Raw genomic sequence first — 15,167 nt, forward strand, 5'->3', positions numbered from 1 at the left:
TATGATTGTTTAAACAGTATCTTAGTAATCAATTTTCGATGTATGTGTCTTTGCACACGTCAGTCTTAGCACATATAAAATAATCTACAAAGATGTGATGACGTTGTCGGAGGAAAATGTCCGTATTATCAAAAAATAAATTAAATTTTTCAACGTTGAATTGCGTTCTCTGATAACAAATAATTTGATACACGAAAAAAGCTTTTTCAATATCAATTTTCAAAAGTTCAACATTTGTCCGGTTGTTGAAGATCTTAACTAAAATCCGTAGATTGTGATTTTCCAAGGAATATATATGCCTTCTAGACACAAATATCCGGTATCATACCCCCATCATTCGTCATTGCTATACAATTTCTCACTGATGACTACAGAGTCAATCTAACATACAGCAATTTATTAGACCGCTAACAGTGAGAACAACACTTCAGCAACTTTGCTATCTACTAGGAAGAAAAATGGTTATACTTGGAAAGTCTAATGGCAAATGTTTTGTGATGCTACTTTTTATAAACCAACAAATTGCACAGAATCTTTTATGATTTTATTGTATGTTGTGCCCTAGAAACTGTATACTCAGAAGATGAGGAGACATAGTAGTGTGTCATGAGTTCCTTTTACAATTGGAAATGATATATGACATATGAACTGAAGCTAATTCGAAAAATTGTTCTGGCTCGTAACATATTATTATTATTATTATTATTATTATTATTCGCAGGCTGAAAATTCTTTTTGGTCTTGTCGTCTGCTACCAGTCCGCTGTAGCAGACAGTCGAACATGTTACCCTGACTCGGAATCAATAGAAAATTTCACGAAAAGCCTGACGGGATATGCCATTAAGCCGGATGACAGCCAGTATCAAAATGTTTCCAACATGAAAAATAGCTTGTACAATAGGTACTTATATTCTGACATTTAGTTGAAAAATCACTTCTCTGCATAGTGTTTTTATTTAAATGCATAGTCTTCTTATGAAATAGAGATGGCTATAAGGGTATGTTACCATATTAGAGACATATTAGAGAATCCAAGCAAATTAATGGAGTTTTGTGGAAGATACTCTTGCAATGAAAGGACTTTAAATCTTGCAAACTTAGTTAAAACTGAATAGCAATAATCTGATCTTTGCAAATGAAGTGTTGATGGTACAGTGTGGGTCTTGGATGGTAGATCATTCCAAATTTGTGTTGAATAGCAATATTCTTGTTAACGGTACATTTCCCCTTATGCCCCATAAGTATCTCAACATTTCCGTTCAATTCGTCGTATGCCCCATAAAATTCCACAATGTCAAATTGCGTTGATGTCGTCATAGTCTCATACATCTTAACCTACTGCGAAATCTTAACTCCCGTTATGCATCCAATCTTCCCACAATACTAATGACGTGTTTCTGTTTGAAAATCGATTTTTAAATTCCCTCGTCGTTTCTAGACGTCCAGGAATGATAATAATGGCCAAGTCAGTACAAGATGTACAGAAGTCAGTGCTGTTCGCGAAAAAGTTCAACCTTTTCGTGACGGTCCACTCTTCGGGCCATGACTATAATGGACGCTCCACGGCCGACGGAAGCCTGATGATCAATCTGTCCTCCATGAAAGACATCAGAATCAATTTGAATTCCGAGCGCCATACTGCAGGGGAGGCAACTGTAGACTCCGGCAGTTCTTGGCTTAGAATATATAAAATGGTAAGTACATGAGTTTATATCCAAACTTGCTCTGCTCTAAATAATCTCACGCCAGGCATGGCTGTTTATTTCATGCGAACGTAGGTACGAGGTTGTTTTATCTGTAGATGTCTGAGAAGTTTAAGTGATGACGATGGAACTTAGTAGGAAGTTTCAGGGCTTGGCGATCTAACTCCAAGTTAATCCCATGACATCAATTATAAGAATTCTTCGTCACCAAGCAGGAGCTATAACTTTGTGCGGTTAGTCCGATCTTTTTAATTTCAATGTTTTCCTGAAGGAAATCAATACGTGGTCGGAAGTAAATATCGAATAAAATAAAGAAATGAAGCTTAATGAAAGAGTTTGATACGATCTTGTTCAGTGTTTACAAGATATACTGCTGACATACTTATGTTAATCTGTGAAAATAAGCCTTAAATCATTATCGTATATCGTGTTAGCTCGTGGATATAAAATGTGGTGTGATACAACCTTTATTTCTAGACTCAAAATATTGCAGAAAGTCCTAGCATATTACGTTTATCCTTTAGGTGCAGTCTGTTGACCGTGTGGTAGTCGGGGGCAGTTCCCACACGGTCAGTCCGGGAGGCTACACTCTAGGAGGGGGTCATAGTCCCATCTCCAGAAGCTTCGGCTTGGCTTCAGATCAAGTCCTTGAAATGAAGGTAAGTCAAAGTTATGTCAAGACTGCTGGTCATAATTGACGCTCTCTCTCTCTACTGTTGCAGAATTGCAACCGAGTGGGTTTTTGGACTAAATGAATAAGACAAACACAATGTGAGAAAGATGGAAATTTATGAATGAAAGATAAATATATGACGTAAAAATACAATGAATCTCTCACGCTCTCAACATACGTTTTACTCAAATCACTCTACACAACATTCATGCATCGAAAATAAACCAAAAATATTAAATCAAAATGAAGTACAGATCCAAGAAACCTCATGGACTGCACATACGCTTCAAACAGTATTTTACACAATACGAGATTCACATAATCTCGAATATGAATTATATTAAGATTCAAAATAATCTTATGAACATAACGAAGATTCAAAATAATCTTATGGATATAAAAAATGCAATGGAACAACAATTGATCCAAACGTATGCTTCTAGACCCCTTGTACAGTCGCACGATTCCTTGGGTTGGTCCACACTCTTATCGACCGCTCGCACCTTTTATGAATCCACCACGAGTACAGTCATACGTTACACGTACAGACAGCATACAGCACTTTTTTCTAATTTGCTACGTCTACGTCCGTGACACAGACATACGTACATATATACACACGTATCGACAGCACGTAGCATTAAATGTTCTGGAAACTCCAGATAGCTTCGGACAGCTTCAGACCGCTCTAGTTACATTCACAGTCACATTAACAATCACATTTCATAGACACAATCACAGCGACAGTCACAATCAGCTACAATGTCAGTCAGCTACAATAACAGTCAGAATCAGCTTCAAACACAGTCAGCCCTATGGCTGGAGAACAATGGAGAGTGTATACACCTTGACGTGATCCAAAAACGACCAGTCTGGTTTTAGAAATTGGTCTTACTTAAATCCATAGGAGAGTGACTACAAGTCAGGGTAGAATACCCGTGCATATCATGTTAGTCATGTTACCTCGACACAAGTAATCTATGTGGCTAGGTACATGTTAATATAGTCGCTTACCTGGAAAAACACATTCACCCTAGATAACGTTGTACCCATGTACGAGAAAATGTCGAATAGTTTTAAGACAAAACCAAGTTATTTCTTTGCCTAATTCTGTGACATCTACTATCCCTCATTTCTATATATCGCTTTCATTTTTAAGCATAGTAGAACTTCGATAATTCGATTTGGAAGATTAGAACGATGCAGATAATCTGGATTTCGGTTATATGCGTCCTTTTCTAATATATTAAACATTTTATGGAACATTATTGGTCCCTAAGAATGGAAGTTCAGCCTGTCTTGCCGCAGATAATTAAGGTTGTGCTGTGCATCTTCCCTTTCCTTTCATAGTATTTTTATCTATCATGTACGATTCCATTTAAAAGAGTAATTTAATATGTTGATGCCTTTATTTCGTCTTTAAAACAGGGTGGTTTGGTAAACATATTAAATACATTCAATATTGAAATATTTCTTAGATGAATAAAGAAGATAAAGACTGAGCCAACATTGCCGTTGCTCAACATGTCTGAATCACCATATAGCGGCCAGGTATAAGAAAACCAAATTAAAATAAACGTACAATGCGTTGGTCGGTCGTAGTCGTGTCAGCTAAGAATAAAGATAGCACGCGGCCAGGTATAAGAAGACCAAATTAAAATAAACGTACAATGCGTTGGTCGGTCGTAGTCGTGTCAGCTAAGAATAAAGATAGCACGCTATATATATATACGTAGTATGTGTGACCAGTTTCGCTTTACTGCCTCATCAGAATAAATTAAAACTGAATTCAATATCATTGCTTTCTGTGTGATCAATGATACAAACAATATGACATAAACAAGATGACATCATATCTTACATTTTTTAACCTAATTGTTTTATTCTTTAACGAATAATTGACATGGAAATATGCATATACAGTACAGATAAATGATATTTTAATACATAAAAATACATAAAACTAGATCTTAAAGATACATATATCTCTGTTGATAACTATATCAAAAATTGTATGAATAAATGGAAATAAAGAGCTTTATTAGTATTTTTATTTGGCTTTGAATTTCTGTTTCATTTTGTCAATAAGGACATCACTGTCAACTTCGAGATGGAGCCCTGAGATAAAGATGTCTCTAGTTTTGGGCTCTCTCGGTCACTTCATCGGAGGCGCGTCCGACAACCTGAGTCCTGATACTTCAATTTCATCACTTTCTATCAGTGGTGTTTCATGATCTCTGGGGTAAATAATGTATTAGTTCTAACCCACAATTTGAATTCCCTCAGTCTTATTGTGTCTATCCCCTTCACTTTGAAAGCTGTAATAATATCTGACTGTCGTTTACTGCATCAAAGTCGAATTGCCGACAACCTTTGGGATGAGACGGGATTAGAATTTCCTGTCCGTCCCTCTTTTCTATTCTAATCGCGAAATAATTGTCAATTTTTGTTCCCTTGTAGAGCTGTTTCTTTAGGGTGTTTTCCATTTCCCTGTGTTGAAGAGATTTCCCTACTAATTACGCTTGAGGCCGACTCACCTAATTATCTAAGTGTAAGTAACTTAGAGTAGAGCTCACTTTGAAAATGACTTTCACTCACAGGTCTCACACTACTGTTTCAAATTGGATTAGTGCAAAACACAGCTAACACCTACTAAGTAATACAAAACAAGATTGAAAATGGCGGTAAAGTAAATAAAAAGGATGAAAATTACTCAAAGCAGTTTGCAGAACGTGGAAATGTGAATAATGGGGGAATGCAAATATATGTAAAGAAAAAAATAAACAAAATTCAAAATCCAAAGTCAATACCTTGAAATCAAGAATAAGTATGAGTGTATCATACTCTTCCAGTATCCTGAACTCTGATGCACTATATTATCCACTAGTTTACTTTGTACGTGTCACTGACGATAATAAAGAAACACTTTACTTCTCAAGAAGGAGTATCAGAATGCGCATTGTTTTAAAAACTATATTGAACCTTGATATTTTAATGACGAAATGTTCAATATTTCAACAGAACTCAAACTATATAATACAAAATTATTAAAAATTATGGTATGCATAATACCTATAATCATAAAATAAATAAGTATTTTGTAAATAACTAATCATAATGTGATGGTGATGGAAATTTAATGTGTAATTTACTCGAAGTAGTTCTTTAATATACGATGTGGCTAATTTCGGACTTACTGACACTGAAATTCAAAGTTACACCACCACCCTTCCTTTTCTACATGAAGTGTTTACTTGAACTATGTTTATGTCGAACCATTTTTACCGGTCAGCGCACTCGTCCACTCTCTGCGCATGTAGGATAGTCCGGTCGCGACGCGTGTATACATTTCATTTTATATATGCTTTTCGACCAGTCCAACGTCGGGTCGGGCGCAATCGCTGTTTGCGGTTGTTGAAGCTTATTACAGTCGCCATTGTTTGGCGTTAGACCAGGCTTGTGAGTCTACAGATTTACTATATCGAGACGATACAATCGTCTGTTTGTTTTTGGCGTACAGGATGGTAAGAAATTCAACTTGGCTCTATTAATTGCATGATTTATCAAATTATTTCATACTTTCCTAATTTCCTTCCTAAATTTAGTCTCTATCCACCTAAAACACATCCTTAAGTTGTAACTACTTATTTAACTAATTATTTACTTTAAATAAACCATATTATTTTCATTGGAATTTCATCTTTGCTTCTTGATTTCAGTAAGTAATAATTTCACTTTAATAAAATGAGCTATCTTTCTTTCTCTTTTCTCTGTCGTTCAACTTTTAGAACTTTGTCTTACTTCACCCCCCCCCCTCCAATAACTAAATTATATCACCGAATACTCTTTTATTAGAAACGAACCTTGGTTAGAATAAATGAAATAAGTGTGGACTATTTCAAGGCTTCACTCCGTCCGTTCGTCCACTAACTTTGCTGGTGTACATCAGCCCCATCCCCTTTTTCCCATCAAGCGGAGAAAGCCCTATTAGGTTTTGTGAAGAATTGACCCCGTTACAATAATACATTGAGAATTAATATTAACTTGCTCTTTCGTTTAAAAAGAATTAGTAAACTTATTTTATAATTTTAGTTTATATTTTCACTTATTAGATTATTCTTTAAATTAGAGTAATATAAATTATTCTTAACTACAACTGTAAAGAGGGGACATGATTCAGAAACAATTGATTAATGAATATCGTAAAGTTTTTAAATTTAGACCTTTTGGATAAACCGTATTAAGACGGTGAATCAAACAGGTTTCCTTTAGCAAACGTTACGTCTCAGAATCAGCTATAACAATAGGTTGAAAGGAGAAATCTTGCAAAGTATTGGAACTCTAGTTAAAATATGCGGCAAAATGAGATGAAAATGGTTGATCGAAATAACTTTTAATGTCTGATCTATGTAGGTTCATACGTTTCGATATTTGTTGTATGTGATCAAATAAATAAAATTTGATGTTGCACAATTTGTATCACAATGCATATTAAATGATTTTTTCGTATTATTACTATTGAAAGAAGAATTTTCATTAATGCAAGAACCCTGCGAACATCTAGATATATATAGAAACCATAGGCTTTAGCTTAAGAGAAGTTATTTACAAAACGCCAAAAGAGTATAATGCGGAACCAAAAATGTGCTATGTCTTCTACCTTTGACTATCTTTGCCCATATAATGCAGGAAGTGAAGTTGATCAAACACCAATCTCCGTTTTCTCTACATTTCAGTAGGGCTGTTGCGGCCACTACCAAGCTCTAAATGCTTCATAAATTCCTCAGTGGTCACTTTTTCATTTAAAGGTTGTGGTTGCTGATGGGCGGATCATAGACTGCACAGCAAATGGTAGTAGAGTGCACCATGACAACGGAACCGTTCAAGACACAAGTGACTCAGATCTATTCTGGGCGCTTAGAGGCGGTGGTGGCGGCACTTACGGCATCGTGGTTAAGTTTACGTATAAGTTACATTATCAACCGAGACAACTCGTAAAAATGGTCATCACGGCCCCTATGTACGTTCCTCCGCAAGAACACTGGAGCGGTTATTATTTTCTGGAAGGCTTCAACAAGTTTGTAAAGGATTTATCAAGCGATTATGGAGGCTACCTAATACTCGATAACTTTCCACCAAGAATACAGGGGATCAGCCAGATAGGAACCTTTAGGCTGTTGTTGATTAAATTCGGTGCATGGGACAGTAAAACCGCAAATGTAAGTCATGTAGATTTATAATTCCTGCATTTAACCTAACACCCTTCTCCCAATAAAGAACCCATAGTTTTGCTTGACCTTGCATTTCGATCTTCAAGAACACACTTAGCTTCGAATGCTTCATGTTGCACCAGGAACGCAAATGTAAAATTCCAATTAAATTGATGAATGTTCTGAGAGCAGATACTATTTCCTGAAAATAATATGTCACAGATAAAAGCACTAAGGATATCGAATCTCATTTACCAGGCGTATGTCGGAAAGTTATATATAGCACTTTTTTCAGCCTCAGTGAGGAGATACAGTATACGAGCTAAGGTTATGATGAAGTAATACCATCTCCCTAAAGCATTTGCCTTCAAACTTTCTTTTCATTAACTCTTCTTCCTTAGCCAAGAATATGGTGTTCCACAAAGATATGTATATACGTGTGAACGCTAGAAATTTGCTTTTAGATAACAATGATAAAAAACAAATGGACAATGGCTCCGTAGTGAGATGTTTAAAAAGTTCCTAAACCAAGCATCACGTCATTCAAAGCAAGTCGGAGGATAGTAACTATGAGGAAGCTCAGTATAAAAGTTTTGGTTGAGTGCAGAACGAAACAGGTTTGAGAGACTATTTTACGATTATGTCAACGCTATCTAATACAGGCTAATAATATGGTCATGTTCATTCGTCTGTGCCTTCATTGCCCTCTCAGTTTGTCTGTCTTAGAAATACATTTTAAGCCACACAATAATATTCCCGATTTTATCTTGTATTTTATTTCTCTATTTGTTGACGATTCATTTGGAATAGATGAGACCAGAACGTAACACGCATTATCTTTTTGTTAATATGTAGAGAAGCTCGATAGCGAAAGTGACGTCACACATTTTTCACACTTATTGAAGAAAAGCAAAGCATTGCGAGACCGTAGTTGTAATGCCTGCTCACGCTGTAGCTTACATGGTCATCAGTCCAAGTGAACTAAGGGTATGATTTATAATCCAACGTGTTTGTACGTAATCAGTCAAAAATTGCAGTTCTCGGCATCTTTAAAAAGCACACGATGGACCAATTTCAATCAAACTGGCAGAAACATTCGAGTATAACTGCATGTCAAGATTTGTATATTATCCCGATTCGCTAGGAAACATGGCTGCCCACTGCTAAAAGAGCAAATATTTTAACAACTTTTTCCTCTTCTCAGTTTGAATAAGTTTGACATAAAGTATACTAGCATATTAGCCTTCTAAATTTTTACATGTAGAGCCAATCTGATTTTCAATATGGCACTGTTATTAGAAATTGAAACAAATATTTTAGCCACTTCTTCTCAAAATGTTCCGAAAAGAATTTAAGCAAATCAGATAGATAGCTTTCAGTCTTCAAGACGTTTCAAATATGGACAAAATCGTGCTGATTGATCATCATATATGGCCGCCGTTAGCAAAAAAAAAAAACCAGTACTAAACACTGTTATCAAATCGGTCAAAACTATTTGGGCATAAAGGTCTTAGTTATACTAATAATGCAGATTTTTAATCAAATACTTAGGTAAACTGACATTAACAAAGGGCTTATTCAGGGAGTAGAATCTCATATCTTTATTCTTTAATGTTTTTATCCATGATAATGGTTATTTTATGAAATATCGTTCTCTATACATCTATCATGTTCATAATATTTTGTCCTATTCTTCGCCTAACTTGACACACTTGAAAACGAGGCTAACGTTCTGACTGACTGGTTCACTGTGAACAAACCCTAGAAAGTTTCAAGCACTAGCAGTGTGAAGATGTTCTTGATGAACCCTGGTAGCAGTGCTGTCATAAACTGAGAAGGACTTGTCGGTTTGTTAGGAATTGATATTTACCTTCATCCTCAACTCGATTTACATATAAGAAAAATTTCGAAGCCTCGAGACAACTGCCATGAAATACCTTGATCAAACGTCAAAAATACTCTTAAAATAATTAACAATCTTACATACCTTTATCCTCTTCGTATCCAACTTCTGTCCCTTAACCTTGCACATCTGTAGTGATATAAATACTACTGAACTTTAAAAAGTACAAGAGTGTCTTCTGATATTTGTATATGACTAGCAGGCAAGCAGTTAAACTTTTACGTAAGCCAAAACTGCTAACCATGAAGGTTGCAGATGTCCTTCCATCAAATGTGTTAGCAAATCACTTAATAGAGGAATCAAATTTTAGTTAGTTTATTCTGGATTGGTAAAGACAACAAATGTAATATCAGCAAATTACACCCCACCCTCATCAACTCTCCTGCCATAATGACGAGAACAATTATCTGTGTAACTTTTGTTTTATAGTCTTTATCTTACGTGCCATCAACTGCCGTACTGTTACTGCCTTTTTTCATATTTTAACCAAACCTTAATTTGCATCTGATATTATTTTTTGTCTTAGGGTGGTACTTTGCTTTCAATTTAATTGAGTTTGAAATATAGCTTATAATTTAAGTAATATGATTTAGGATCCTTGCTTTAATTTACACTTTTAATTAATTACCTAACTATTTACATCATTTTTAATTACTGTCTTTTTAATATTATTTGCCTTCCTTTATTTTAGATAATTAGATTTACATAATTTTTTGCACAAAAATATTTTGATTTGATAAGTGTCGAAAATCACATTGATGTAATGTATTTGTTGTTCTTATGTCATTCCTGTAAAAAGTTCATTACAGTTTACGTATGATTCTTGTTCTGTGGCATGACAATTATAAATAAGTCAAGTCTTATCTTACGACTAGTGTATCTTTAAAAAAAAATCATCTTAAAATGCTGCTTGTCAAATGTCTTGTACAGAACAAGTTTGATTCAAGGCATCTGTGGACGAGCCCTAACAAATGTTTAAAAATGATGCCAATCCACTATCAGACATAACCGATGCTACTGAAATTAGAAAGAAAAAGCTTTAAATTAAATTCCAAAACTTCCCTTGAACACAATTAACCACATTTGACAGAAAACATTTTGACCAGGGAAAATGATTTAAAACAGCGTGAGTTCATGATGGTATAATAGCTTTTGCACACCACGAGACTTGATAGAGTAAGTAGATGATATATCAGAGATATAAATTCGAATCCCGTCGAATATCTTGCCTTTGTTTATTTGTAACTTGTCATACTAACCCAGAATGGCTGCCGCTACTTAAAAGTAGGAAAACAAACTTAATTTTCAGTTTGTATCATCCTGACAGATATTTCTTGGTCAGCTTCTCTGTCATTTGGACTTTTGGTAGGTATCAGCCATGGGAGCGATCTCCAGTCTAGTTTTGCCTTCTTTGTACAACCATACTTTTCCGTCTATGTATTTCCAGCTTTTGTTCTGCGTATCGCAATTTACGTTCTCCTATGACATCGTAGGTTTATTTCAAATATTACAATAGTACAGGTTCTTCGATAGTAAATTTTTATTATAGAAACACGATAATAAAATATAGTATAGATCTAATATAAACCTGCCTAAGTCTAGACAGCGATTTCCATAAAGTCTGCTAATCTTCGTTTCAGTGTATTGAAATACGGATCGGATTTGACTTAATACTATAGCATATGTCCGATTTACATAGTGATTTTATTAATTAATCTAGCCGAATAGCTAACAAGAAAGTGCAATTTAGTTTTTTCTTAGAGAATCAAAACTTCACTAAGTTATTTGTTCTGAGGAAGCATTTACCAGATATTATTTTAGCCTTATTTGAGTTAAATACTTTATCTTGATCACTTTACAAAACACTTTAGATTCTCCATGTTAAAAATATAAATTAGGTTTTCTTTCAATAAATAATAAGCTGATTTGATTCATTTTTGACAAATTATAAAAGCAACCGATTTGTCAATATCTGTTTGAAATAGTAATTTTAAGTAGAAATATATTTTGTTCAAATTTATGTAATAGGCACTCTCTTCCTATCTGAAAGTCTCTTTCCTTCAGTGTCCTGTTTTTATTTATAAGCCAAAGAACCGCTTCCTCTTTATCCTTCAGGTTTTGGATCCATTTAAAGATTGTTTCTCACAATATGGATGTGAACTGAAAATTGAGAACAAAACGAGTTTTTATGATTATGAGAAAGACATGTTTGATATTCCGATCACCAGAGTCTACACACTGGGGACATTTCTTCAGACAGGAAGTTTTAACACGGGTCTTACCAATTTCATCCTCGAAGAACTGGAACACTATAACAGACATAATGTTTTCCTGATATGTGTTGGCACACTCATCGGAGGTAGGTGGTGATGCCACTTTTCGTGTATTTCTGCTGTTTATGATCCATGGTACAATCATACGCAAGAGTCAATCATTTATCTCCAAATATTTCAACTGTCTTTAACTTGAAAGAATGTATGTTACCGTTGCTAATGGTGTGCGCATCAAATGCATGTTTCCCTTCTTGTAACATTATAAACTAAAATATTTAGATTCTTCCAAAGGTTATCATGACAATTATCTCATTATTTCATTGCTTATTACTAAACTTTTGTCTCCAAACACTGTCCGAAATTGTGCTGCATATAGTTTGTGGCCGCCTCACCCCAGTAATATATATATATATATATATATATATATATATATATATATATATATATATATATATATATCATCCCATGTCCTACAGAGACCCAAGAGGAGAAATCCTAAGATCATATCACCTCGCATACAGCAAACGACAAAGATGGTCAACATGGGGTTCAGAGCAATCGCGCAGATAAAACTACTTTAAATTAACACTAATATTTCATAATTTAAATTTATATGCAATAGTTAAATATCGAATTCACCGAGTCCCACTGTCGGACAAGATAAGTTTAGGAAACAGGAAAATACGCGCATTTCCTCTTGTTCTCAAGATGAAGACCAGACTAGGTAATCAAGAAACTGTCTTAGCACTAAAGCTTGAATTAATTTTTCAGTTTTAAAAATGCTGATCTCAGTAGTTTGACGAATGAGTGAGGTTAGAAATTCAAAGACATTTCCGTAATTTTATTTTTGTATCTCTAGATGCATGCTCTCGTCTTTGATATTATGGATTTACATTCTGGGGTGTTGGTGTGAGTACAGTTTTGTGCCTATACAATTTCGAGGCAACATGGTCAAACCTTGACGTTGTACCACTATTCTCATGCTCAAACTCAGATCCTACTCAAAGTTCTTACGTTTAATTGACAATCATAAAAATAACTAACCAATCAGATGTCAGAATTTAAAGACGAGTCTAGGTCTGAATTTGAGAATATTTTTATAAGCTTCGGGCCTTGCCTGTCAACTTTCCCTTTAAAGTCTCTGAATGTTAATCAAAACTTCAGTCCTTGGAGTCGTAGTTAATTAAAAATACATTGTCATGAATCGATTCGAACATTAAGCTCAGGTTGAAAACTTTAAACAATATTAAGGAAATGCTTCTGAGATATTTTCAAAGAAATTGACAGTCTTTATGTTTAAAAATCTTTTTAATTCAAGGACATGGACCACTTTCACAAAAAGCTCAAATTTAGTGCATACTGTACCATGCCTTTCTCTTATCTTCAAACCTTAATTAAGCTGAATGAAGCATTTCTTTATATTACAATCTCTACTTGCTTGTAAATTTGCACCACATATATTGATATATCAAATGTGAACAATAGAGTGACAGACTGTGCCTGAGACTGAAATCCTTGTTTGTTAGAAAAGTGTTATCTAAAACTCTATTATATGGATCCAAATTGGTGGGGAATGGTAGAGGAACAACGGTGATATGCTGCTTTCTGTCAAACCTCTGTGAAAATGCTTAAGTAAAATATAAACATTTGTAATTATACTAGGCTTTTTTCTGATTAGATGTGTTCACTCGAGCGAGTTGCTATATTGATATAACATTTCGAAACTACCATCATCGATATTTTACTTAAAGGAATTGGTAGGAATTTTGTACGGGTCTAGGTATGAGCGACTTGCTAAATGCGAATATGACCGGTAGGATCCATTTAGTCTAATACCTTACTGCCATGCAAGAAACATTAAGTCTAATGCCTTACTGCCATACAGGATCCATTTAGTCTAATGCCTTATTGCCTTACATGATCCATTTAGTCTAATGCCTTACTGCCATACAGGATGCATTTACTCTAATGCCTTACTGACATATAGGATCCATTTAGTCTAATGCCTTACGGACATACACAATCAATTTAGTATAATGCCTTGCTGATATACAGGATCCATTTAGTCTAATGCCTTACAGCCATACCATGATCCATTTAGTTTAGTACCTTGCTGACATACAGGCTCCATTTAGTGCATTGCCTTACTGCCATATATGATCTATTTTGTCTAATGCCTTACTGTCATACAAGACCCATTTAGTCTATTGACTTGCTGCTATTCAGAAGATCTGACTTCCCATCTCTGTTGGTCACCAGTTCCCCACTCCTGTTTCATTTCAAAACATCATACACCAGAGGAAAAAATATATAATATTTAAAAAAAACATTAAATGGACTGTAGGTTTCTCGTCTGATAATTAAACCCATCGTCTCTACACTTCTCCATTAAGGTAATGAAAAACAAATATCTGGACTGTGTCCGTATTCAATGAGAAATGTAATATTTACTTTTTAAAAAATATGAATTGGACTGTACATTTTTGTCTGAGTTACACCCTTTTTATGTTTCAATACCAAATAGAAATTTTCAAACATATCCAACGCATGAGTAATAAAGTCTGAAACTTTACATCGTAAATGTAAATTAAAGTGATGGTAGAAGGAGATTACGAAATACTTAGAACACATTTCAAGCTTGAACCACCCAATATTGCTTTCTCGTTTAAAAACTGATACTTTTTACAATTTGTTTACAGGTAAAGTGAGTCAATTCTTAAATGACTCAGCGCCCATTCACCCTGGTTTCCGGAATGGCCTTGTCTGCATGACATGCGCAATCGTAATGTCCGATCCCACTAAAGACAAGGAAAATGCTGCGGCCGGAAAGGAGTTTTCCCAGAATCTCCAACGGTATGGAAGCGGAGTGTACATAAACGAAGCAGCGTATGACCTTGACAACTGGCAAGACGCTTTTTGGGGTAACCATTATAACCGTCTGTTAGAGATCAAGCAAAAATGGGATCCCACCAATTTGTTCACGTGCCACCACTGCGTTGGGTCCGAACAAATGACCACAAGGAAGCAAATCGTAACGTGTGACATAACTGGCGGAGATAAATAAATATTTATAGTGTACTCATAGTTGTGTTATTAGTATTTGCTGTACGTTTGATTTTGATAGGCAGAATTGAAGCTGACGGAAAGAAAATAAATTTGAATACTTATTAACATTAGCTGTTAATATTATTCACGATGTGATTTCCACAACCAATAGGTTTTCAGTTGAAAAGTGAATTTCTTCTTGAAATATAAATTCTTTTGAGGAAATAGACACTCTCTTCGTGAAGAAATTTATTTTTTTACTACAATTTGTCTAGGTAATACCGTCGAGTTTTTGGGAAAATGTGATCACTTTTTCCGCCTAATATGCGTGTACTGTCCAACCGAAAACGTAACAAATGA

The 15,167-nt window shown here is 34.9% G+C and overlaps 1 protein-coding gene across 1 annotated transcript; it reads left to right on the forward strand.

The window, feature by feature from the left end:
* Positions 1-1,448: 1,448 nt before the first annotated feature.
* LOC149802834 (uncharacterized) lies at positions 1,449-14,826 on the forward strand. The gene is made up of 5 exons (XM_089953838.1): positions 1,449-1,694; positions 2,228-2,362; positions 7,185-7,595; positions 11,605-11,848; positions 14,462-14,826. The coding sequence occupies exons 1-5, from the start codon at positions 1,449-1,451 to the stop codon at positions 14,824-14,826; spliced, it is 1,401 nt and encodes a 466-aa protein (XP_089809964.1).
* The last annotated feature ends 341 nt before the right edge of the window (positions 14,827-15,167 follow it).

Source organism: Sinohyriopsis cumingii, chromosome 3, assembly GCF_028554795.1.
Source record: "Sinohyriopsis cumingii isolate HCF-2022 chromosome 3, ASM2855479v2, whole genome shotgun sequence".
NCBI classification, from domain to species: Eukaryota; Metazoa; Mollusca; class Bivalvia; order Unionida; family Unionidae; genus Sinohyriopsis; species Sinohyriopsis cumingii.